Below are 27954 nucleotides of genomic sequence, written 5' to 3' on the forward strand. Positions count from 1 at the left end.
TACGCTAGAGACAGGATGATACTACCTGTCTGAGGAGGTGCTTTAAGCTGGATGCGACAGTGTATTGTGGGAACCCCTGCATCTTGGCATACTGCTTCGGGGTGATTTCTGTGGAAAAGCTTTGGTTACCATTATACCCTTCATGGGGACTTTGGTTGCCACTACTATTAGAGGGGCGGTAGTAGTATGTGACTCGTGACCCTCTCTCGGAGCTCTATGTGGCTCTCCAGGTCAGAAAGGGTGGGGACCACTGCTCTGTGGCAACGTGAGAGCAGTTGTGATATTGATATTTAGGGCAAATACAAAAATGGTTGTTTTCATAGCCCCTCCTCCAGTGGGCACAGATAAACCTTTCATGCCTAAGACAAGGGCATGTAAAAAATTGAGTAAAGCTGTACATTATACACAATTTGTTGTAAAATAAGACAGACCGACAAGGAATGGATTTATTTGCCAATGTGTGCTAAAGTATAATAAATATCAAATATGTACTACATTTGCATCATTAACCGTCGGCCTAAAATACAGTTTCATATGATAAGATGCTGTGTATGAAATATATAGAATAGCTTCAGAGAATATAATTTTTCATGTGTCAGAACTGAAAATAAAAGTCTACATTGCTCATGATTTCAGAGAAGACACTGACATTTGGTCCAGTCCATATTAAAAGTGGATTCAATTCTCTTTAATGTCATTACATTTCTACCTTAACATGCATTGGAGTAGCATTAAAAGCGCTCCTTTATTTAAAAAACATATTTACAAAGAAACATACATTTAATGGTTATCCCCTTACTCTTCACAAAGATAGTGGACATATCACATTTGGACACAGAGGACCTTACATAGAAAGATGCAGAATCTGTCCATAGAAAATTATTCTGGAGCACATATTCATAGTCGTAACAAGCAAGAAAATAGCAGATCCAAAAAAGATTCAATACAAAAAAAAAAAAAAAAAAGACCCCTGAATGCATATGACTTTGGAAAGTATGAGTGTTACCTAAATTTTGTATCAAATCATTAAAATGTAAAGAAGGCATTGCTCTATTTAAAAGGATATTTTCCACAAGACATCTGTCATACCTTATTTGAGAGGGGTATATAGTAAAGGAGGAGATGCCAAGTTCCTGGTTTTTAACAGTTTCTAGAATTTTATATGGCATTTACTGTACATGTAAAAAGCTGTTAAATTTATAGAAATTGGATATCAGGTTTTTGATAGGAATTTGTATTATTATATGCTGTCATCTTACCTATGGCTCCTGTCCGCTTATTACACAGTTTTAATGATTAGTTGCTGTCATCACCATTTCCAGTGGCACTGTGTGTGTACATGTGCCACTGACGTAAAATGGTCGGTCATGTTTGGCTCGAACGGAAGTGGGGAAACTACATTCTCCCGTGTTTCCCTCTTTAGGCCACGTATACACACACACACTGAGTGGTGAATTTTTTTACATCCATATTTGGGTTTCAATAATTGTATTACATTTACAAATAAAAACAGGAAAGGGAGAAGGGAAAAGGACAGGGGTAAGTTGTTCTTTAATGAAGGGAATGAGGGATGAAGTATGAGAGGAGGGGAAGGAGAGGGAAAAAAGGGGAGAACTTACAAATGTAGCTCTTACATTGGTACCATGACAAAATGTGTAGGTCACATGTTCAATTGATTTTTGACCAGGAGAATTACATTAACCAAAATAACAAGAAAACACCATAACATTCTTAAAATAGTTAACAGTATCCCAAAATAAATCAAAGAAAGTATTGCATCAGTATTTGTAAGCCAAAACCAGGAGTGGAACAGTCCAAGGAAAAATATAATAGAAACAAGTCACCACTTCTGGATTTATCACCCACTCCTGGTTTTGGCTTACAAATACTGACGGTGTGTGCACGTGGCCTTAGTCTATGTTCCCACAATGAGATTTTGGTGTGTTTTTGACGCTGCATATTTTTGCTGCGGTCAAAAGCGCAGCATCTTACAGTTCGAGCAAAGTGGAGGGGATTTATAGAAATCAATGTGCTTTTATTTTACTCTGCGTAAACTGACCTGCAGTGCGTGTTTCATATCACAGCATGTCAATTATTCTTGCTGGTATGTTTTCTGTGCGCAGTTTCCCAATAGACTTGCATTAGGTGCAGAAATTCCGCAGCTAAAAATGCACATGTCTTAAGTGCATTTCCAGGTGAAAAAGCATCAAAAATGCAAAAAAAGAAAACCGGAAGTATCAAAAACAAGACCGCTTTAATTAAAGCATGACACACCAAGCAGAGACAAAAACCGCTGCATCAAAAATGAGAACGCACGTTAAAAAATATGCACATAAAAACGCAATGAAAAACCACAAGTGGCCTCATCTAAATAATAGGTGCCGAAATGGTGCAGAAATTCTGCAACATCAAAAGCTCATCGTGGGAACATAGCCTGAAGATCCTTCTGTTAAAGCCCACTCTCCCTGTGACAATTCACTCAGAATGAATCGCCACATGATCAATCTGAAGTCATTCATTTGGGAGCCATTGCTTTGTAAAGGGTTCGAAAGAACAAAAACTGACGTTTTGTATTTTGTTTATACCCAAATTGGAAAGGACAATACGAAACGTCACTTCAGCAGGATAAACATGGGCTGTAATAATGGGACTGTAAAGATCCATTCAAACTAGATGACTTCAGCCCGTAACAAACACCAAATCAGTCAAATACTAGTCAGTCAATCTTCATTAGTTTAGAAGCCAGTGTACACAGGCCAAAGAAGCCTGATGAGAACAGTCGCTAATAGCATAATGCTGTATGGGGACAGCACAATTGTGTCAGTAGCACAATTTACACAAGACGAGGCACAATAATCAGGATTTCTATGCAGGCATAATTGATCCAATCACCTGATGCTTGTCTAAATGGGCTTTAATGCAGCACGGTGTTTTATTATTTTGGAAGAACACATATTTCCATCACAAGCACTAATTATTGCTCCAAGATGGATCTTTATAGTCTGTCATGGCGATTGTATGTGTACAATCCTGCAAGATCCTGACTGATGGACACAGCCGGGCTACTAGGATCAGCGCTCTTACCAATCCCGGCAATGTAACTCCACGTACCACCTAGCAATGGCCTCAATGTCTGCCAAATGCAGAAAGCATGATTAAATAGGCTGTCAGTAAAAAGGCTCATTCAAATGTCTGTTTTACATACACGTTCTGTGTTTTTCAAGGAAAGCACATATCATGGTTTATGGGGCTGTTCACATGTCCGTGTTGGTTTGTGGACCATGTGTACTTAAAAATATTTTTGATCTGGATCCTGGCTAAAAATTATCCATACAAGTCTATAATTTCATGAAAAGATGAAGGCTTGATGCATTGGCAAAGGCAGGTATATTTATTAGGATCTGGCTTTAGGGAAAAACAGAAATTCCAACTTTTTGACCAGTGCAATGGTTATTTTCAAGGAGCCAGGTATATGATAATGTGTGGCGATATGGCCACACATTGAGTGACTGCAGACTTGAACCCCAAAGCCAGACAACCCCTTTAATCGTTAAATGGATAAAAATAAACTAAAATGCAAAAGGAATTAATAAAAAATAATTCTAAATCAGATTAGTATTTAAGTGTGTCCACCATTGGCCTTCAAAACAGCATCTATTCCTGCAGGAAAACCTACACACAACTTTTAAAAGGAACTCGGCGGGGAGGTTGTCAAACATCTTGGAGAAATAATCATCAAGTCTGTCGGGAAATACATGAAGATATAGAAAAGTCTGTGGTAATGAGATCAGAGCTTTGTTGGGGCCATATGATTACTTATTGGACTCCTTGATCTTATTTAGGCTGATGATAGTTCTTAATTACATTGGCTGTATGTTTAGGGTCAGTGTCCTGCTGCAGAATAAATTTAGAGCCAGATGCTTCCCTGATGGTACTGCTGGAGGGATAAGTATCTGCCTGTATTTCTCAGCATTGAGGACACCATTAATCTTGGCCAAATCCCCAACTCCATTTACTGAAATGCAGCCCCAAACTTGCAAGGAATCTCCACTATGCTTCATTGCTGCCTGCAGATCCTGCCTCATTCCTGATACTTCACATGAAAGCTGAAGCATCTGGCTTTTGCAGAGGTTGTGCCTCATACAACCTCATAAAGGAGAGCGTATCTTACTTGTTCTTCCCCCTTTTTTTATATTAGGATTAGACCCTATTGCGCTCTTGTATTTGATCTAAAAACAATTCATATGGGTACAGTGGCTTGTGAAAGTATTCACCACTTGGGATTTATTGTGTTTTGCCACCTCAATCTGGATTTTTAGTTTTTTTTTTTGAGGGTTCGCATCAGTTCTTGTAAAGAACATACCTACAACTGTGAACATTTGGTTTTCTTTTTATTGTGAAGCAAACAACAAATAGGGGAACTCTGCAGCTCATTCAGGGTTACTTTAGGTCTCTGTGCTGCTTCTCTGATTAATGCCCTCCTTATCAAGGCTGAGACTTTTGGTGGGCGGCCCTCTCTTGGCAGTTTTGTTGTGGTAATATGTTCTTTTCATTTGAGGATAATGGATTTGATGGTGCTCCAGGGGATCATCGGAGATTGGGATTTTTTTAAATTTTTTTTTTAAATTTTTTTTTAACCGGTTCCCGACCGCCCACTGTAGATAAACGTCGGTGCTTGCTGGGCTCTGTGCAGCGCCGACGTTTAAAAACGGTGGGTGGTCTCGCAGCACTCAGGACCCCCAGGGTCCTGCAAGCGCTGCGATTCCGGTGCAGAGCGTTAGCTCTGACAGGGGACATCATCGGGACCTGATTGGATCAGGTCCCAGTGATGTTAACCCTTTGCTATGTTCTATATGCCGCGATCTATAGTGATCGCAGCATATAGAAGATAGAAGGAGGAGAGGGGGTCGTCTTACTTACCTCTCCGACGACCCCTGATAGCTTCCAGGACCTGGGGTTGCTATGGCAGCTGGAGGTCACATGACCGCCTCCAGATCTGCCATATATGGTGTCCTGCCTGGCTCAGCCTGCAGCTGAAGCCAGGCAGGAGACTGACTGTGAAACAGTCAGCGAAGATCTCATGTAATGTAATACATGTCTATTACATTACATGAGATCAGAAAAAAAAAAATTAATGTCCCATACAGGGACTAAGTAAAAATGTGAAAAAAAAAATAAATAAAAAAACACAAAATAAATAAAATATTAAACCAATAAATCCGTATATTTTTACAAAACCAAAAAAAAGTACACATATTTGGTATCGCCGCGCCCAAAACAACCCGAGCTATAAAACTGTCACACTAATTAACTCCTTCTGTGCACACCATAATAAAAATAAATTAAAAACGGAGCAAACAAATATGCTTTTACATCATATCGCCAAAAAGTGGAAAAAAATTCGATCAAAAAACAAAATAGAAATAAAAATGGTACCGCTGAAAACGTCATCTTGTTCCGCAAAAAAAAAGCCGCCATACAGCTCCATCAGCCGAAAAATAAAAAAGTTATAGCGCTCAGAATAAAGCAATGCAAAAAAAATATTTTTTTCTATAAAATAGTTTGAATTGTGTAAAAGCGCCAAAACATAAAAAAAAATACAGTAAGTGTATTATCGCTGTAAACATACTGACCCGAAGAATAACGCTGCCTGATCACTTTTACCACACGCAGAACGGCATAAAAAAACACCTCAAAAAACAATTCCTGAAGTGTTTGTTTTTGTTAACTTTACCTCCCAAAAAAAGGAATAGAAAGCGATCAAAAAATGTCACGTACCCAAAAATGGTACCAATAAAAATGTCAACTCGTCCCGCAAAAAACAAGCCGTCACAAGACTGTCGGCCGAAATATGGAAAAATTATAGCTCTCAAAATATGGCGATGCAAAAACTAGATTTTGCAAAAAAATGCGTCTTTTAGTGTGTGACAGCTGTCAGTCATAAAAACCCGATATAAATCTGGGATCTCTGTAAGCGCACCGACCCGAAGAGTAAAGTAATCTAATCAGTTATATCACACTAGGAACGGCGTAAAAAATAAATAAAACCAATTCTTCACCTGCTACTGATTTGTTTATTATGTCTCCCAAAGATCGCAGTAAGGCTCTGCTCACATTTATCCTGCACTCTGCGCTGAGCACTTACACCAGAGTTTCCGTGTAAACCTCTGAAATACGTGATTCAGCCGGAACCCATGACGGAAGATTCCCTGTAATGAGGCAGATATAGGCCACTGTGGATGCCGTCTAGCCTGGGATCCCACGGTGTCATTTGTTTTAGGCGTGCATAAAAGTGCGGTTGGCCACAGTTTTGTGCACTACTGAAAAAAAGGACACCGCTAAACAGAGGCCAGACGGAGTCCAGAGTAACTCTGCTGCCTCATTACAGTGAATGGATCCGGCAGGGGTTTCATCTGAATTACATCACTTGGAAATTTAGATGGAAACCCCGATGTAAGTGCTCAGCCTAGAGCGCCGGATAAATGTTATGTAAAATGTTCCCAATAAAAGCTTCAACTCGGTCCTCAAAAAAAGCTAGTCCCCACTCAGGTCCTTCATCTGTTAAAAATAATCCAAGTTACTGGTAGCAGAAAGGCTCTGGAAAAGCGAAATGGCCCTTGCCCCCCAAAAGAAATTCAGAAAATTTTGTGCTCCCAAATCCAAATGCCTATTCTACAATAATTTGTTCTCCAATTGTCAAATAGCGCTCCGTCCCCCCCAGATCTCACCGTATGGCTAAGCGGTACGATACAGCCACATATGGGGTATTGCCACTTTTAGAAGAAATTGTGTGACACATTTCAGCACCATTTTTACCCATTGCCCTGTGTGAAAATGTAAAATCTGAGGGTAAAACATTTTTTTGTGATAAAAATATAATTATGCTTTTTTCACTGCCCAATGGTATAAATTTTAAAATTAAAAAACTCGGTCACTTGTGGGGGTTTCTGCTGTTTCGACATGTCAGCGACTCTTCAAATGTGACATGGTTTCTGCAACCTATCCCAGCCAACATAGCGCTCCTTTCTCTTCCGAACCCTGCCGTACACCAAAGCAGTGGTTTTCCCCCACATATGGGATATCGGCGTACTCAGGAGAAATTGTACAACAAATTTCATGGTGCAATTTATCCTGTTACCCTTATGATAATACAAAATTAGGGAATGAAAAACATTTTTTGTGAGAAAAATGTGAAAATTTTATTTTTACGGCTCAATATTATAAACTTCTATGAAACACCTTGGGGTTCAAGGTGCTCACCACACATCTAGATAAGTTCCCTAATGGGTCTAGTTTCCAAAATGGTGTCACATGTGGGGGGTTTCCACTGTTTAGGCACATCAGGAGCTCTCCAAACGCAACATGGCGTCTGCTAATTATTCAGACAAATTTTACATTCAAAAAGTCTAATGGCACTCCTTCCCTTCCGAACCCTGCAGTGCGCCCAAACAGTGGTTTTCCCTCACATATGGGGTATCACCACGCTCAAGAGAAATAGCACAAAAAAATTTGGGGTCCATTTTTTCCTGTTACCCCTGTGAAAATAAAAAAAATTGGGTCTAAAGTAACATTTTTGTGAAAAAAGTTAAATGTTCATTTTTTTCTTCCACATTCCAAAAATTCCTGTGAAGCACCTGAAGGCTTAATAAAGTTCTTGAATGTGGTTTTGAGCACCTTGAGGGGTGCAGTTTTTAGAATGGTGTCACTTTTGGGTATTTTCTGTCATAAAGTCCCCTCAAAGTGACTTCAAATATGATTTGGTCCCTGAAAAAATATTTTTGTAAATTTTGTTGGAAAAATGAGAAATCGCTGGTCAACTTTTAACCCTTATAGCTCCCTAACAAAAAAAAATTTTGGTTCCAAAATTGTGCTGATGTAAAGTAGACATGTGGGAAATGTTATTTATTAACTATTTTGTGTGACATATCTCTCTGATTTAAGGGCATGAAAATTCAAAGTTTGAAAATTGCTAAATCTTCAAAATTTTCACCAAATTTCCGATTTTTTCACAAATAAACGCAAGTTATATCGAAGAAATTTTACCACTATCATGAAGTACAATATGTCATGAAAAAACAATCTCAGAATCAGGGGAATACGTTGAAGCGTTCCAGAGTAATTACTTCATAAAGTGACAGTGGTCAGAATTGAAAAAAATTGGCCCGGTCACGAAGGCAAAAACAGGCTCTGGTGCGAAGTGGTTAACTCAACCCCGACTTGAACTTCTCAACAACTTTGTCCCTGACTTGTTTGGAGACCTCCTTGGTCTTTATAGGCATAAATTAAATTTATGGGATCAAATAACTAAAAATTGGCATGTGTATATGAATTCACCCCTTTTGCGATGAAGCCCCTAAAAATTTCTGGAGCAAGCAATTTCCTTCATAAGTCACATGCTTGATGAAAGGAAGTCCAATTGTGTGCAATCGAAGTGTCACATGGTCAATATATACACTCACCTTTTCTGAAAGGCCACAGAGGCCGCAACACCATTAAGCAAGAGGCACCACTAACACCATGAAGACCAAGGAGATCTCCAAATAAGTCAGAGACAAAGTTGTTGAGAAGTACAAGTCAGGGTTGGGTTATAGAAAAAAAAAAAATAACCCAATCTCTGATGATCCCCCAGAGCACCATCAAATCGATTTTCATCAAATGGAAAAAACATGGTACCACAACGAACCTGCCAAGAGAGCAGGGCTGTGGAGTTGGAGTTGTGGAGTCTGTGCTCATTTTGGTGGAGTCGGTATAAAATGGACCGACTCCTAAAATATATAATAAATTTTTTGAGGATACGTTTTTCAGCTGCAAAAGCAGATCATCTTTTTAAAAAACCGCATCACCTGAAAGGTTTTTGAGCTCATAGATAATGTTTTCAATAGCAAAAGCAGATTAGAAAAATACCGAACAAACTGACATGCTCATTCTTTGTGAGGATCTGTTTTTGAGCCCAAAAACGGATCCTCACAAAACAATGTGTCTGAATGTCAGATCTTGAAACCCATTTACTTTGCTGGGATGCCCAGAGTCACTGCATTTTACTGCAAAAAACGAATCCGCAAAAACGCTGTGTGTGAATCATGGCCGTAGCCAACGAGGGGCAGGGGGGGCAGGTGCCCCCCCCTCCCTAGAAGCAGGGGCACGCACCTATCAAAACTCACTTGTAAGCTGCAGTGCTCCCGTCCTGCACGGGCTCCAGACTGCAGGGGGCAATCTCCCCTCCTCTGTCCTGTCTTCTGCCATCTTCACCAGAGAGAGGAGGGGGAGGGGTGCCTGCCCTGCACAGGATCCGATTCCTGGGCTCCAAGCTGGAGAAAGTGAAAGTACTACTGCTCATCTCTGTCACAGGAAGGTAACTAATGCTAATATTGTAGGTGATTATTATGTGCTCTCTGTACAATATGTGTGAACTATATGTGCAATGTACTATTTGCTGTCTGCAGCTGTCATCTGTCTGTCTATCACACTCTATCCCTCCATCATTATATTCTATCTAAATATCTTGATTATTGTATCATAAAAATCATTAAATGTCTGATGTTCACATTGTACTACAATAAATTTTACACTTAAATATAAGCAATATATGTGGGAGTCGGAGTCGTGGAGTCGGTGTAAGGGAAATTGAGGAGTCGGAGTCGTAGGTTTGGCTTACCGACTCCACAGCCCTGCAAGAGAGGGCCACCCACCAAAACTCTCAGCCTGGGGAAGAGGGCATTAATCAGAGAGGCAGCACAGAGACCAAAAGGTAACCCTGAAGGAGCTGCAGAGTTCCCAAGCAAAGACTGGAGCATTTGTCCATATGACCACACTAACCCATACACTCTATAGAGGTGGCCTTTATGGAAAAGTGGGCAGAAAAAAGGCTTTACTTACAATTTTTGAATGTAAGTCTCATTTTGAGTTTGCCAAAAGACATGTGGGATACTCCCCAAATGTATGGAGGAAGGTGCTGTGGTCAGATGAGAAACAAAAATTTAACTTTTTGGTTCACCTTCCATCAAGACAATGACCCAAAGCTAAAGCAACACTCGAGTGGTTTAAGGGGAAACGTGTAAATGTTTCGGAGCGGCCTAGTCAAAGCCCAGACCTTAATCCAATTGAGAATCTGTGGTCAGACTTGAAGATTGCTGTTCACCAGAGGAAACCATCTAACTTGAGGGAGCTGGAGCAGTTTGCCTTGAGGAATGGGCAAAAATCCCAGTGGCAAGATGTGGAAAGCTCAGAGACTTATCCAAAGTGACTTGCAGCTGTAATAGCCGCACAAGTAGACTCTGCAAAGAACTGATTTTAGGGGGGTGAATAGTTTTACACACTGAAGTCTTCATTTATTTTGTTCTATTTGTTGTTTGCTTCACAAAAATAAAGAATCAAATATTCACAGTTATATGCATGTTGTTTGCATGAACTGATGCAAACCCTCAAAAAACAAAAAAAACCTGAAATTTCAGGTTGTGCGGTAGCAAAACACGAAAAATGCCAATGGGGGGGGGGTTGAATACTTTCACCAGCCACTTTATGGAAAACTACTTGTATTCTGTCCTTCGCATCTCCTACATTTTATTTTCTTAGGTAAAGTAGCACAAGAGCCTGTACGAATTAAGATCTTAAGTCTAAATAGTGGTGTTCTAACCGCTAGGACCCCTCTCATCCACAGGGATACATGGTCATACCATAAAAATTCTATGAGAGCAAGGAAAAAAAAAAAAAAAAAAAAGTCACTTTTTTTCTTGTGCATATACCATAAAAGTTTGCTTTGAATAGGAAAAAAAAGTGGGGGTTTCCATTTAGGACAAACCCCTTTAAAAATATGAATGATGCATAAAAAAAAATATACCAAAAAAATAACTAAAAACAGAAGTCCAACAATTCCTCCCTTAATCTTCTCCTCTCCTTTGATCCTATTTCGCCTCACATTACATTTAAAACAGCAACCCCTCTAAAGAAATCTCAGTATCTTTTGTCTGGTTGTCAGGTAACTGGCTGCAGCAAGAGCCTTCCCCCAATGTTATGTCTGCAATAAGACAAATATTGTGCAGCTCCCTCAGGCGATCACTAATGAAGTGAAAAATTATCTTTGTTCTCAAACACAGTAACATCCAGAATATCCTGCAGACGTACAAACAGTTGAAGAAAGTTAATCTTCGGTTTACAAATACCATTCACTTCTATGTTTAGTGTTCCTTAAAGCCTTAAACACTTAAAGGGAATCTGTCACGTGAAAAAACGCTATTAACCTGCAGATATGTTAATCTGCAGGTTAATAGCCTTCTGAACCTGCCCGGCGCCGGTATAGAGAGTCCCGCTGCCTGAGGGAAATTCTCTTTATTCCTCCTGGCAGCGTTCGGGTATCAGCCACCAGGTGGTGGCATTGGTTCAGTCACCGCTCTGTATATAGAGAGATATACTGACTGATAGCAGGTTCATCATTAGGGCCGGCCGGCTGTCAGTCAGTGTCACTATGTACCACCCCTGTGCCTGAAACCCAAATGCTGCTGGGAGAAAAAGTTAATTTCCTCCCAGCAGTGTTAAAGGAAACCTGTCATGTGAAAAAAATGCTATTAAAACATTTCTTTTCTGTTACAAAAGTTGGCAGTGTGTAGTAAATGAAACTTGTCTCCAATTTAAAAAGAAAATGTTAAGGTTCACAGCTTTTTTTCTTCATGTGCAAGTCTGTCATTATTTACATTAATTCTCTGGTCTGAAATGAAGAGTTTGCAGTCAAACTGCAAAGTCATGCGATATCACGATTCCCCTGTATGCCCCAATAGTGGGTGGTCATGTTACTGCATATATGCTCTTTGCATACTTGCAGTCACGTGCCGACTAGTCTTACCCTGCTTCTCCCAATTCCCTTCTATTCAGAGAAGCTGGATGAGACTAGTTGCCATGTGACCGAAAATATGCAAGTCACCTACATGCAGGCATGCAACTGTCCATTCACCTGGGGACTACGGAGCAACGGAAAGAATGTGTGCATTGCACACTGTCAGGATTTGGCAGTCTGCAGTCACATACAGTGACTAAATACTTTATTTCATGCCAGAGAACCCCTTTAACAAACTGAACCTTTTGTGAGAAGGGAGGGTACCATTTAGTGCCTGTGCCACTTGTCTACACAAAAGGGACGTGTTAAAGGCTACTTTACGAAAACTTGGCAACAGAGTTTTATCTGGAGTGTTAGTCCCCCTCAATTAATTTTATGTCTTTCAACATCAGCATTTCAGTGATGAGAGAAATTGAGCTCTCCCTCCTTTTTATTGGATACACATAATGTAGTGCAATATGCCAAACCTTATGTGTAGAACATACAGTTCTTTTTACACTGAGAAAACAGTGTATTTTCAGAGTGTAAGACAGCAGTGCACATGGTGCATAGGCCCTGAACCAGCAAGTTGTTTTCATTAGAATTTGCAATCATATCCTTTATATTTCAAACAGTTTCTTATTTATGCTGCAGGCTGCACTTAACCTTCAGTGGAGCAATTAGAGAAACATTTCTGTAAAATCATTGCTAGTGTTTTCACATATATGATAGAGCAAAATGGTGTGAATATTGCTGTTACAGGCTCTTTATGTTGCCCTATGAAAAGTTTTGTAGCACATTTATCAGTCACTGTCACATCCAGAAATGCAGTGATTGAAAAAATATATATTTACGATTTGTTGCGATCACTAGGATCCTGCAACAAAAGTAGCCCCAGCCCAAATACTTTACAAGATTAACATTGATATCTTGGTCTTTCCCTAGTTTCGTGAGGTCTTCTTCTCATTTAATGACAAGTGGCAATGACAACTCTCTCCATATTTATCTGCAAAAATATGTCCTGGATATTAGCCGCTAAGGTGAATTTTCCCATGATGAGATTTGTTTTTAAGAGCCAAGAAATAGGAATGAATAGATTGTAGAGTAGTATAAGGGTATGTGCACACAGGATCCCCTGTCGGCTCTTCAAAGTATAGTTTTTCTGAAACGCTGGAGCGCTTCAGAGCAGATAAACCTGGCTGTAAACATGTAATCAAGCTCTGATTCATGATTCCCGTGTTTTGGGCAGTATATGAATAAGGTGACAGGTTCCCTTTACAGTGACATACAATCCATGAATGGCCACTTAAAAATAATGGTGAATGTATACAACATCACATATGGCGGAAAAAAGAGTTTTGCTTTACTCCATTACATTACTGAAAGGAACATTTTGTAAGACAGAGCTGTTCAACCATCTACATAAGATAACCAGTCCAGGCTGGGTGAAGGTGTAAAAACGTCTGAAGATGCTAATACTTTACCTTTTCACTGATGAAATTAAGGAGAGTCACTTGACTGCCAATTTGTGTTGAATGTAAAGTGATAACAGAGTATAGACTGGGGTCGGTCTCATCCAAGTTCACCAGTTCGCAGGCATAAGAAGAGCATTCCAGGAGATGCATATCAAAATTAAGACAGTCATCTGACATTGGATAACAAAGGAGTTTAGTGCACAGCACTAAAATAACCAAGAGTAAAATATAAAATGTCCCGCTGCTACTGAACTAGTAGCACTGTGCATAACCAAGGCGGCTTAGGACCCGCTGACCACCCACAGTGGTAGAAAAAAGGACGGCATGAGCTTTCTAGTATGATGCTACCTAGATGGCCGGTGTAAAGGTGACAGCATGATCTTCTCACGTGTGCATCACATTAGTACTTCCCTGTGTATCTGTTCTTTATCTTCAACATCCTCCTCCGCCACGTCATTTTCATCACCGGACTCAATGTAAATAGGCCAGTCTCCATCTCCATCTCCTTCATCCTTGTCCATGCTTTCTGAAGCAGCTTCTGTGTGGCTTGGATGCTGGGAGTCATCATTTGTAGTGGTGACACATGTGCAACTGTCACACAAACCAAAACGCCTCAAACCAGGAGACAAACTGCTGGTAAAAGTACGACGGCAACCTTTACAGATGATAGGACGGTTGGAGCGATGAACCTGGGAAAACAAAGGTAATCTTGACATTTTTTTAGGTTCATCGAATGCAGAAAATAAAAGATCATAATTCCCTGTTACACTATTTTGGACTTATCGACTTGTCACATAGCAAGTGGGAACTATACAATAAATTCTTTAAAATGCTAATTCTATTTTGGGATTTCTTTTGGCCTTCCATCAGGCTGTTGTATTCTGCTGTAAGCAGTGACACTGAAAGGGTTTAGACCTTTTAATGGATCATCACAATGTATGCAGTAGAAAGATTTCAACTTAGATGACAAACGTAATAGGTCTCTTTCTATGACCCCTTCCTATTTTCACTACACAGAAATAACAAAGACTTATGGGCCAATTCATTACTGGCCTTGTGCACACCAATATTAATGAAGGGCTTGCTGGAGCACGATGCACCAAATTTGTTAAGAGGTGCATGCCTTCTCAGTGGCATGTGCCTTGCCAGAAATGCTACTCCAGTCAGAGTCTGAAGCGGCGTTTCTGGCGTCAAAAACGCCAGCACTTTGTTAAATTTGTGGCCGCTGCCCATCTCACCTGGCTCCTTTCCAGTTCTACTCATTTTAGTGGCACGGCTTTAAACTGGTGTGAAAAATATTGCGCAACTCCACGTTGCGCAAAAAAAGAAAAAGAGTGACTTTTCAAAACACTTTACCCCAGTATGCAGGAATAAAAACTGGGATGAATTGCTCTTTTAATAATTTACTTCAAAAGTACACACACTGCTGCAGAAAGACGGAGCACATAACAATAAAAGCCCTACAAGTATCTAGTAAATGCACCTTTACATACAGAAAAGAATATACTCACTGTAAGTGAATGGCTGCGCAGGTGCTCCTGACGTGTAAACCTTTTGCCACAGATTTCACAAGGATATGGTCGCTCTCCTGTGTGCGAACGAATGTGACGCTTCAAAATACCCTTTTGTTTGGCGGTGTATGGACAGAAAGGGCACTTGTGTAGCTTGATTGGAACCACTAAAACATCCCCTGATTTAAAGAACACATATATTATTTCTACTTAAAACAAAGTTGGCTTTTTTTTTTTTTTTTGCAGATCAGCTTTATCATAGAGTATTGCCTTTCTATTGATTAATTGAAACCATTTTATTCAATGGAAATTTTAAAAAAATGTGAATAATATTATTAAAGTAAAAGACTACTGCTTATTTTATCAGGCTACCTGTCAATATTTTACAACAGGTAACAGTACAATTAGACACAAAGATACAATAGAAAAAAAAGATGATACCTAGATGGATTTATTACCTGCGTCCTCACCATACCAGTCACCTTGCATATCCATCATGGAGCTCATTGAGACACTTGCTTCCTCTTGCCTAGACTCAAAGTCACGAGGAAAGTGATGCACAGTGTCCTCTTTCCTCTGGGCAGAGCTATTGCGCAAAAGCGCCTCTAAAAACTGCTTCATATGATAATTATTACATGATATGTCCATTCCTGGGCCACCTTGTGGACTTTCTTCCCCTTGCTCCAGGCCTTGCTGCATTGGATATGGTTGAAGGCCTTCAGTTACTTCCACTACATCAGAGTCAAACTCTTCTTTAGGTTCCATCACTTTGGTAGGACTTTTGTCTCCTGGAGAGGCTGCACTTGTAGGATCCTTTACCATAATTTCTTCAGAGTTGCAGCTACTACAGTCCCCACATGGGGGATCTTTCTGACAATCACTCCGAGTTTTTACTGTCAGTGACCCAATCGTACCTATTCCGCTGCTAGGACCATCACTACCACTATCTGCTTGTCCAAAAGAACTCTCCTTTTCAATTTTCCTGCAGATATCAAGTGAAGATCGTATGTATGCCTTACAGAAGTTAACTACATCAGTCATCTGGAGGTAGCTTGCTGCACTCATAACTTCAATGACATTCTCACCACACAGGTTTAGTTTCCCTGAGTATAGGAAATCCAGGATGGTTGAGAAGGCCTCAGATGTCACAATGTCAAGAGAAGCTGTGCTGTGTCTTCCACTGTCTTGGATGTAGTGGACTAACATAGCCCGGAAATAGCCGCTGTTGGCAAACAGAACATTTCTGTGGGCTTTAAATATTCGACCTTCCACAATGATGCTGCAATCACAAAAGAAATCTCTTTTACGCTGTTCATTCAGCTCTCCGAGGAGCTTGGAGTAATATGATGGCATCTCCATGGCTCCAAGTCAGCAAGCAAATTCTCGGCACCTGGAACACAACTAGTGTCAGAACTACCATTTTCAATGAACTCTGCATAATATAATATCCACATGACATTATTTTGAAGCATAAATTAAGTAATAAATTCTAAATATATAATTCTATATTAAAAAGGAGCTTTCTGGTTTTCACTTTTGTAAGCCAAAGGCTTGCTTTATGCAGAAATAACAAAAGTCAGTAGTACTTACCCCTTGATGCTCAAGGGCCGGATCTGTGCGGTTACCCTTGGTCATTATTGACATGGCTGCAGCAGTGACATCCTGACTACAGTACATGGTCATTGCAGCCAATCACTGAGCTCAGGGGTCTCATGCCATTCACTTTGGCCACACTACTGAGCCCGGTGATAGGCGGCAGCGGTCACTGACTGGAGAAGCAGGGGTTAAAGTACAACCAACTTAATTTTTACATACAGCAATCCTTTAAGAAAGGCTGTCTAGTCCTTTTAAAGTTTCCCTGCACCTAATATCAAGATTATATAGTCATTCTGACATGTTTTCTTCAATGTAAGTGTCACGATTCCTTCTTTCAGTGTCGCGAGTGACAGCTCAGCCGTCCAATCTGGGTCAGGTGCGTGCCAAGTTGTCAGCATCTAGATAGACAGCTCAGCTGTCCAATCTGAGGCTTGGGCGTGCTGAGCTGTCAGTGTGATGAGTGACAGTCCAGCCGCCCAATCAGTGCCAGGGCGTGCTAGGCTTCCTACAGGTGTCTTCTGTTTGGAATGATTTCCAGGCTATTTAGCTGGCTGTCTGCCTCTTGTCTCTGCGAGTTGTAGCTCTGCTTGGTGTGTTTGCCTCTGTACTGTATTTTGATCTTTTGCTGACAGACCTTGGATTTTGCCTTTGACTAGCCGTTAGCTTAACTCCTCTGTCTTAATTCGCCATCTTCTTGGAATTCTGACTCCAGACCGTGACCCGACTATGCCTTCGCCTCACCCGTCTGTTTATGACATACCCTTCTGGCTTTGGCCTCGGACTCCCTAACTTCCCCACCTCACTGTGTCTGTGAGTAGTGACTAGCGTCACAGTAAGTACACTAGCCTCTAAACTTAAAAATGCAAGGAGTTTGTACTGTAAAATCTGACAACAGAGCCCCTTTAAAAAGGGGTATTACCACTTGAATGTGATGACATATTGCTAGGACAAGCAACCACTTTAAGAAAAGCGGCATCCGATCTGAGCAATTTTGGGAGCGAAATAGCCTTCATCTTCCGGCTCAATGGGGTTCTATAGCTTGGACCCCCACTGATTTTAAATTATGACATAGCCTTTTGAATTGTCATCACTGTATGAGATGGGATACCTATCAAATACAGTTTTAAATTTTAGATTGATTAATATTCTCAGGGCTCAAACTCTACCCCATTTATATGAATGTATTAATCAGATTTTAAATTTATGCCGTGACTTTTTAAACTAGTTGTAACTCCTGTGCTTCATACAGATCCCATTCTACCGTCTGATACTGCTATCAGTTGTGCTCAATAAGAATAATTGGGATTCTATTCTCTAGAATATTTAGTCACGTATTTCAGCATCCTTAACACTTGAAATAATTGTTCATACTCACAGGCATTTACTTTAAAGAGGTTGTCCACTACTTTCACATTGATGACCTTTCCTTAGAATAGGTCATCAAAGTCTGATCGGCCGGGGTCCGACACCCCCGCCGATTAGCTGGTATCAGTGATGGCGGCGCCGGCCGAACTCACTAGCCAAGCTGCTCTGTCTACTTCTAGTGGCTGCCGCAGGATACTACAAATCTGCCTCCTATTGATTTGAATAGGAGGCAGATGTGCAGTACCAAGCCCCGGCCACTACAAGTGAGTACTTCCGGTCGGCATCCACCACAGATAACAGCTGATCGGCAGGGGTACCAGGTGTCAGACGCTGGCCGATCAGACATTCATGACTTCTCCTAAGAAGTAGTGGACAACCTCTTTAAGCACACATTTTGCTTTCAACTGTATGGCTGTAATGTCACCTGCAAATCTAAGGTCCAGGATCAATAAAAATAAATATTGTAAAAATTGATAAGCTTCTAAAATGAAAACTTGTCTACAATTTTCCTTAGCATGCTCACCTTTAATTGATATGTAAAGTCCAGAGAAGGCTGTTAAGCAGATTGCCAAAAATACAATGCAGAAGTACACCGGTCTATGAGGCAGCTCCCCCAAGAAGCATAGGTAATTTCAGAGTTTCTCTATTCTGATAAGGCCTGAAAAACAGTACATAGATAGAAAGCTAATATTTAGAAGGGGTTGTTTCATCTTCTAAAATGGGTAAAGTTGTATGTAACTTTGCAGTTTACCTCTTAATAAAAATCCTCTCAGTTCTCAAGCAGAGAGCAGCGCTTAATAGCTCATTGCTATACACTGTGTGCAGAATTATTAGACAAGTGAGTATTTTGACCAGATCATCATTTTTATGCAGATTTTCCAACTTCAAACTGTATAAATCTGAATGCTTATTGGATGAAGCAGATCAGGTGATGTGTATTTGTGTAATGAGGTAGGGTATGATCGAAGGATACGACACCCTTTAGGCCGCGTGCCCATGATGCATTTTTCAAGCATTTTTGCTGGGGAAAGGCTTGAAAAACACTTGGTAATACATGCCCCATGGTCCCCAATGACAAGCCGCATGTTCTGTGCCCATGCTGTGGAATTTTCCGCAGCGGATTTTATGTGCGAAAAAATCCGCAGCATGTCCATTATTTGTGCATTTACGCATGCGGAATTGCCTACTCAATGCATTAGAAAAACGCATGTCAAAAACGAGTGTTAAAATCCGCACGTGTTTTTACTGGCAAGGACATGCAGAAATGAAGCGGAAATTTTCCGCTTCATTTCTGCATCGTGGGCACATAGCCTCATCAGGATGTGCAGAATTATTAAGCAGCTTGTTTTCATCATGCAAAATTGGCCAAAAAAGGAGATTTAACGGACTCTGAAAAGTAATAAAAAATGGTTAGTCTTACAGAGGGATGCAGCACTCAACTCATGAAATTGCTAACATATTGGGGCGTGATCACAGAACCATTAAAAGTTTTGTTGCCAATAGTCAACAGGGTCGCAAACATGTAGAGGAAAAAAAAAAGCTCATTAACTAAAAGATTTGAGAAGAATTAAACGTGAAGTGACCAGGAACCGATTATCCTCCAGTGCTGTCATATTCCAGAACTGCTGCCTTCCTGGAGTGCTCAGAAGCACAAGGTGTTCAGTTCTCAGACATGGCCAAGGTGAGGAAGACTGAAATCCGACCATCACTGAACAAAACGTAGAAGTTGAAATATCAAGACTGGGCCAAGAAATATCTGAAGTCAGATTTTTCGAAAAATTTATGGACTGATCAGATGAGAGCGACTTTTGATGGACCTGATGGATGGGCCAGAGGCTGGATCAGTAACGGGCACAGACTTCCACTGCAACTCAGACGCTAGCAAGGTGGGGTACTGCTATGGGCTGGCATTATTAAAGATGAGCTAGTTGGACATTTTCAGGTTGAAAATGGACTCAAAATCAACTCTCAAACCTATGGCCAGTTTTTAGAAGACACTTTCCTCAAGCAGTGGTACAGGAAAAAAGTCTACATCTTTCTAGAAAACCATGATTTTTATGCAAGACACTGCTCCATCACATGCTTCTAAGTCTCCATTGCTCGGCTGCCAGTAAAGGCCTTAAAATGGGTTGTCCACTACTAGGACAACCCCTTCTTGATCTAAACGTTTGGCACTGATAAAATAAAAAATCTTATACTCACCTCCTGTGCCTGCGCCGTTCCAGCATGGTCGGCACTTGAGGTCCCGAGACTCTCATGCAGGTATTATTGACGCGCCCCCTGGGCCATGGGGTACCCGGAGCCGGGCCTTGTGGATGCTGGGGGTTGTAGTCACCGTGGCGGTGACCCGGTCCGTGACCCAGGGCAGTCTATGTGTACTAATATCAATGTCCGACTACGCCACCTGTGGATTGCGGTTATTGGTAACCGCCGCTGCGGAGCAGTCCACTGAAGCTGGTGATATGCGCAGCAAGGTAGTATAACTTCCCACAGGAAGAGTGTAGCTTCAGAGCAGCATGAGTGGATGATGGTGGTGATTGTGATTCTTCTTACATCGCGGCACCCTGCACTGAGTCCAGATGATGCAGTCCCAGATCTTTTACTCACGATTAAGCAGTTCCATTTACAGGACCAGTGTAAGAGCCCACAGCGTCCTGTGCTCACGCAGTAAGGGGCTCGGTCGACCCTCAGGTATCTCTGGAGCATTTAGCAGGACCCCCTTCAGTGTGTCCTCTCTGGCCTCTCTCCTTGTACCTCACACCTAGCGGCACCTCTGTCCAGTGTCCTCGGGCCTTGGCGGGCGACATGTGTTCCGTCCACTGGCCCTATGTGGCTACCTTCCTGGTGGCTGGTGTGGAAGGCATGCTGTACTTGAAGTGCTGCAGCCTCCGGTTCCCAGTTGAGCCCTGTAGTCTCTGCTGGTTGAGGGATCCGGTTCCCTTCTTCTGGCCTGACCCCCCTACCTACTGGCAGCGGCGGGCGTACGGGTGGCAGCTGCACGGCCCGTACCCCTAGGGTCCCCTTGGTTCCTGTCCTGGAGCCTTCCTGCTCCCCTCTCCTTTCTTCATTCCTTTCAGGCTCAGGCCTCCCGACTAGGCCTGCCTCTGGAGCAGAGCCCATACAGAGCCCCTGCTCCTACACTCTCCTCCTCTGACTGAACACTGATCTAAGATGGCTACTCTCTTTTATATGCTCCTACTCCAGTGCTCTCCTCCACCCATCCACTACCTAGTTTCCCCTCTCTAGGTGGTTCCTCCCCACTCCAGCCAGGGATCAGGGACAGTTGTGCTCTCCCATAGGAGCATTGTCGCCCTGTCCCCCGGAAATGTGGTGTAGTGGATGTAGTGTTAGGGTCCTGAGCCATACTCCTTCCTTACCTGAGAGTGAGATACCACACCTCTGGATGAGATGCGATAACTCTGTGGCGACCGAACCCTCAGGGGCGCCACATTAGCACACGTGAGCCTGGCACCCAATCAGCGCCGGCGTCACTGTCCCCGCCTTTGGATGGTTAAGTAATTAACAGGAAATGAGCACCCCTGCCAATCACCTGTTATAGGTGCCGGCGGCAGCCACCAGTGCTTACTTGCGGAGCTTGGCTGTCTAGCTGTAGTAGCCGCCACGGGGTACTGCACATCTGCCTCCCATTGAATTGAATAGGAGGTGGATGTGTAGTGGCCACTACAGCTAGATGGCCAGCTCCACAAGTACTTCCAGCCGGAGGCCGCCGACACAGATAACAGCTGATCGGCAGGGGTGTCGGGTGTGGTACCCCGGCCGATCTGACATTGATGCACTATCTTACGGATACAAGTCTATGGGTGCATGTGAAACATCGGACTGCACTCGGATGTCACCCAAGTACAGTCCGACATCCGTGGACACAGTGAAAGGAAAAGGTGGATGAATTAAGGTCCCCGTACAGGTACTGCGATTCTCTCATGGATCACACTAAGAGAACACTAGGATGAGTTTGATCCAAGTGACATTAGCATTATCGGCCAGATACTCCCGCATGAGAGAATCAACAGCTGTGTGACCCTGGCCTTCCCAATATTATAGCCTCCTCTCCTTATCCATTAGTAGACAAAAAACATCACCAGACATGCATCTCGCTCAAAGCACCCCTTAAAGTAGTTTATTGGCAAGGAATAGCAAGAACTGACAACATTAAGCCCATTGCTGCCATGCTACCTATTATTACATGAGAGGAGTGCGTCTGGATGGAGCATCACATTCCAAACAGTGTCCAGCACCGGCATCTATTAATCATCATGAATACTACCGGCTTACAACATACTTTTAGGAAAACATACAAGAAGCACTGTGCCAAAAAATTTATTTTCAAAATAATAATAATAGCACCTTCTTTAATCAGCCATGTGAAAATAAATAGGGTTCTGTTTTACATTTTATTTATTTATTTATTTATTTTTTAAATCATGTTTTGCATAGTGTGGCTTCATTTTCTAAAACTGTTGAATCAGGTACATTTGCACCACTAATAAAAGTCCAGTACACTTTGCTGGAACTGTAAGACTCAGCATTTTTTTCGCTCAGCAAAAATATTCAGTGTCAAGAGCTCACTGTGGAAACTTAGCCTACATCAGATAGATACAGTACCTCTTGGGTTATTGATTTTTTTACGCTACGCCAAGGAGTGCATTCAATAGAAGAGAAGTAGAATCTTTCCTATATCCTTTCCCCCCTGTGGATTTGCCCATAGAATATCAGCTTACATCTGAACAAATCATACCCATATGCTAAACATTTTTTCTCCAAAAAGGGACCTGTGGTGCAAATTTATTCATCTCTAGCATGGCAAATTCTGCTGCAGATTTTACCCACTCTTTAATTTGAAAATTCCGAATCAAATCCTTGTTTGCACATCTTGAGGTGGACCACTGGCGGATCTGCATAATAATGCACCCTCCCAGTCCATAAGAGAGGCTTTCCTGTTCCTCCAGCCCCTTCTGATGACATGTCACATTAAAGAAGCACTCCTATCAAAAGATTTTATCCTCAATATATTGCAATATTATATAGCACTGTGTACTTACAATTGCTCATTCGGCCTTTCTACCCAGCTAATTCTTCTCCTTTTTCTGCTCTATGTAGAAACAGAAAGTCCCTACAGAACTCATTCTGCTCTTCAACTCCTGACAGCTGCTCCCTCCTCCCAGGGACTTTTGCTGTGACTGATGACTCCTACAGGGAAAATGGACCTCCTGTTTCTACATAAAGCTAAGAAGGATTCAGTTAGTCAGTTTTTAATCACATGATATCATAGACCTAATAAAAACAGAATAATTAACTGCATAGAAAGGTAAAATTAGCAATTTTATATACACAGTGCAATATAAAAATGAAGACTGCAATATATTAAGAGGATAAAAATTTTGATGGGATAGCTTCGTTAGCATGTGACCCCAGGAAGGGAGTCATTGCTGGAACCAGTCGAGGATCAGGGAAGCCTCAGCAGATGTGTTCACTGAAGATTTGCTATAAAACCACACATGCAGTTTTTATGCCAAATACATTCCAAAAAGATGAAGACATAAGAAAAGTCTCCTATGCCTCCCATCTTTGCATCCATTTCCAGGATTAGGGTAAAGTTCTCTACTATAACTGCATGTATGATTGTAGACTTGGGTTACGTTCAGCCGTACCCTTTTGATGCAGTTTTTGAAACAAACTAAAAGCTGATAAAGTTTAAAAAAAAAAAAAAAAAAAAAAAAAGCTTGCCATTTTTTTTCTCTTCATGGGAACAGTTGCTCATCCACATTATTATCAGCGGCAAGGACTTCTCTGCAGAAATCCTTGCTTTATGCCTCATTCAGATGCCCATATATGTTGTATCAGTTTTTTTTTCTTTTCGGATACCACAAGTACCCACTAAGCTATTCACATGTCCGTGTTTTTTCACAAACCATGTGTCCGTGGAAAACACAAAGAGACATGTTTTTTTTTCCCAGCATCACAGGAATACAAGTCAAGGGCCAATACAGGTTTACAGGTCTGTGAAAATCACAAACAGCACATGGATGCAATCCGTGTTTAAGGCTTTGTGCCCACGATGCAGAAATGCTCGGGATTTTTTCCTGAGCGTTTCTGCATCTCCCTGGCAGAAAAAAAACGCATGTGGATTGTACATGCGTTTTTTCATGCCAGGGACATGCGGATGTGAAGCGTTCTTCACTAGCATTTCCCCTTGCGGGTTGACAAGCGCTTTCCAAGCGATTTTAGCATCACTTGGAAAGTGCTTGACAACTAGGTCACACTATATAAATCCATGCAAATGGCATGGATTTATATAGTGTGTCCCGAGAGAATGGTTAAAAATAAACCTATACTTACCTTCTGATGGCCCCCGAGACTTGCTGCGCTCCTGTGCTGGCTGCCGGAAGATCGCGGTACGCTGTACTGATGGACCTGCCGTCACATGACTGACGTCAGCGCAGGTCCTTCAGTCCTGCGCGATCTGTCGGCAAGCACAGGGAAGGAGTACGGGGGCTGTCGGAAGGTGAATATAATCTTTATTTTATTCTTTTTTTCTATTTTTTTTTTTTTTTTTTTTACAGCTTTTAATGGTACCTGGGTGTGGTGGAGAGTCTCCTGTCCTCCACACCGGGGAAGCATCCGCACATTAGAACGCGCCAATTACGCAAGTACAGATGCAGGCTTGTGGAATTGGCGCGTTCTAATGCAAGTCAATGGCGGCGATTACGCTGCGTGTCTGCAAAATTAATGGACATGCTGCGTATTTTTGAGCGTAGCATAAACGCTGCGGAAAAATACGCAGCATGGGCATTGAAAGTGCGGAATTGCATTGGAGACCATGGGGGAAGGATTACCAAGCATTTCCCAAGCGTTTACGCTGCGGAAATTCCGCAGCATAAACGCTTGAAAAACGCATCGTGGGCACGCAGCCTTACACTGCAAAGTATAGGAGAAGCTTTGTAATTTATTTATGTATCCATCCATGAAAAATACTGATGACACACTGATGTTAAATACAGACACACGGGCCAAACACTGATGACACACTAATGGTAGATACGGACACACGGGCCAAACACTGATGACACACTAATGGTAGATACAGACACACGGGCCAAACACTGATGACACACTAATGGTAGATACGGACACACGGGCCAAACACTGATGACACACTAATGGTAGATACGGACACACGGGCCAAACACTGATGACATCGGTACCATTTTTTCACGTACGTGTTTTAACACTGACATGTGAATGAGGCCTTACCAGAAACTTCACCCATTGCATTTCAGCATAAATGGGCATACAGCAAATATCAAATCCACAGATCCTCTCAGTTTATGCTGCACATTTTCCCTGCAGCATGTGGGTGAAATTTCAGACATTTTAATTCACAATGATGGTACTATGATACGCAGAAGGTTTTCCATCTGGAAAATTCAGACTGAAAATCTGAATATCTAACTAAGAGTATGTTAAATGTGATGTGGTTTTTACTTATTTTATTTACAGTACAGATCATATAATGCTTTGTAATTTGCAAAACACCAAAAAAAAAAAAAAAAAAACTCATTGTAACTGAACTCAGCAAGGGCGCAGTCAGGCAGCCGCATAAATCGGACAGAGATCGGAAGGCAATGAATGGACTGACCAGCAGCTCTCCGGATCCGAGAGAGATAGCTGCACAGAAATACATGAAGCTTTGACGCTTGGCCAGTCCACGCATTGTGTTCCAATTTCGGTCCAATTTATACGACCGTCTGACTGCGCCCAAGCAGAGTTATTTTTCAAAGAGCACCAGAATTCTCCATCAAACTGCGGAATATTTTAGGCATGTTAGTACACATCCCAATGTTAGATAAGAGCAGGAGACCAATATGTCAAATGTTTTACATCAGTGCTGAATTTTTTGTGTGCAAATTGTGACCTAAATACCTTCTTGTCCACCTCTGAACACACATACACTGCTGCGCAAGAGCACAAATGGAGTCCAATTGAACGCCATCATTCTCGTGTTAATGAATAGCTCCATCAGGGACACGACTGAATACCGGTTTTCAGGGATTTCGACACGAGCCCAATGGACATCAAACCACTAAATGCAGTGTGAACACTTCGGCCCTGATTCATTAAGACTGGCGCTGTGCATGCCGTCATGATGATGGGCGTGCAGGAATAAGATGTGCCGAATTCGTTAAGAGGCGAACACCATTTAAATTAATTTGGCGCATCTTATCAGTGGTGTGCGCCTCAGCAGAAAGGTTTCAGGAACTGGAATAACATTTCTGGCATAAGAAACGCTGCCACACAAAACAAAAATTTGAAGACTAGAATTTGGATGTTTTACATGTGGACTTTATTTTTGATTTTGTCCAGTTCACGTATTACTTAGTAATGAGCAATAAATAGGGCATGCCGACAATTTGAAAACCCACAGCATCAGATCATGGCGGATTTTCACACTTTGAGTGAATGGGGTTTGTTAAAACTCATTTACAGACATAACATTGTATGCTTCGTTTTGGAGGAGTTTCAATGTGAATTCATGCTTAAAAGGTGCATATTCCAGTCTACATAAAATGATCACTTATCCACTGCATAGGTTATATTGTCAACTGGTGTTTGTCCCATCACTGATCTCCCGAAGCAGAGATCTTGAGTGTCCGGTGCTCCACGGTGGCAAGATGGTCGTCAGAAGTTGGTGAGAGCGGCTGCTCCATTAAAAGTCTGACACAGATAAAGATAGCCGACTTTCATTCAATTCCTCCTGGCCGTGGTTGCACTCCCACCAAATTGTGTGCCTCCACTGTTTAAGGCCAACAGATGACAACCAAACTGTTAATATTCTCCGCATATAATGCAGAACTCTAAGGGCTTGTTCACAAGTAGTGTTTTTGATGCATTTTTACACACATTTTTTGTGCAGACTTTTACAATAATATAAAAAAAAAAAGTTCCTTAACCCCTACATGAGATATGACCTACTGGTACTTTACATGTCAGGTGCTAATGTATGGAGCAGCCTCAGGAGCTGAGCCTGCTCCATACCGGGGAGATGCAGACTATGATATACCTTCCATCTCGTCATGGCAGTTGGGGCACTTCTGCAGCTCCCCATAGCTGCTATCTTTGATCCTCTGTGAAACCAGAGCTCATGAATATGGAGCATAACATGGCAGCAGGTTTACTAATCCTATAGTTATAATCGCTTGCTGATAAAACAGTTATTTAATCAAGAACAGCAAGCAGCCCAGTGACACATTACTGGAATCAGATCTCTGTCTATAATATTCTGCTCTCAGATTAGGCGGCAAAAACCTGCTGAAGGATTCTCTTTAATTCATCTTTTCATTGCCGTGCACCATCGCCAGAAACGTTAGCCAGCAAAGGCTTCTGTCGTCATTTACAGCACTCTGTGGCCTGAATTATGATGAGTTTGTGGGGCGCACTTGACCATGCCCCATCCCTCGCGATCTCCCCACACTTCTCTAGACGTTGTCAGTGCTCGCCAGGAATGGCATGAAAATGTCAAGAGTCGCAACAAGCCGTTCTCTGCTAGAATTCTGGTGAAAGCTCCTTGATGAATTAGAGCCATTGGGTCTTAATGTGGGACAACAGCTTCTTAATATTTATGATTTATTGCAACAATTCACAAACAGGTTTGAATAATTTGATAAGTATCAGAAAAGAGGCAGATGAGTGGGTATCACGGGGTTACTGATCAGGGGTGCCACATTAGGAAAGGTGGCTGGATGCAAGGGGCAGTTATTGGGGGACTACCCTCTTCCCAGGAGTCGCCATACAGAATAAGGTTCCTTCCTCTCCACTCAGGAGGTCATTCATGAATTCCAGCACTAATTACTGGCAGGCACACTGTGTAGTGCAGACCTAAGGCAATATGCTATGAAGTGCAGCGGTTAGCAGCACAGGATGCCCTAGGTCTGTACCCCACACACTGCACAGACCCCATTCACCATAGGTTCCCATATGCGCTGCCTAGTCTCATACATACTGCACATGCTGCTTCTAGCTGCAGCCCGGGATTTAGGAGAGACACAGAAAGTCAGTCAGCTCCATGGCGACCTGTTACCTGAGGCAGCCGCTTTCCTAAATCATACTAAATATCAAACCCCATTCGCCTCACCTTTTAGCCAGATCTTGCACGGTGCAACCACACTCCCCAGCAAGTAAACTT

The 27954-nt window shown here is 41.9% G+C and overlaps 1 protein-coding gene across 1 annotated transcript; it reads right to left on the bottom strand.

Moving 5' to 3' along the window:
* Positions 1-517: 517 nt before the first annotated feature.
* Positions 518-27954, bottom strand: ZBTB8B (zinc finger and BTB domain containing 8B). The gene is made up of 5 exons (XM_073665679.1): positions 27904-27954; positions 18277-18411; positions 15251-16182; positions 14793-14971; positions 518-13970 (listed from the first exon to the last, which is right to left on the bottom strand). Exons 3-5 carry the CDS (start codon positions 16149-16151, stop codon positions 13677-13679), a joined length of 1374 nt encoding a protein of 457 aa, XP_073521780.1. The 5' UTR covers positions 16152-16182; positions 18277-18411; positions 27904-27954; the 3' UTR covers positions 518-13676.

This window comes from Phyllobates terribilis, unplaced genomic scaffold (genome assembly GCF_046119375.1).
Source record: "Phyllobates terribilis strain yellow unplaced genomic scaffold, ASM4611937v1 Scaffold_2__4_contigs__length_985480577, whole genome shotgun sequence".
NCBI lineage: Eukaryota > Metazoa > Chordata > Amphibia > Anura > Dendrobatidae > Phyllobates > Phyllobates terribilis.

Coding starts and splice junctions, on each gene's coding strand:
- ZBTB8B (XM_073665679.1), bottom strand. CDS start 16,151: ATGGAGATGCCATCATATTACTCCAAGCTCCTCGGAGAGCTGAATGAA. Junction 14,972..15,250: donor CTGGTATGGTGAGGACGCAG/GTAATAAATCCA, acceptor TCTTTAAATCAG/GGGATGTTTTAGTGGTTCCA. Junction 13,971..14,792: donor TGCGCAGCCATTCACTTACA/GTGAGTATATTC, acceptor TTGTTTTCCCAG/GTTCATCGCTCCAACCGTCC.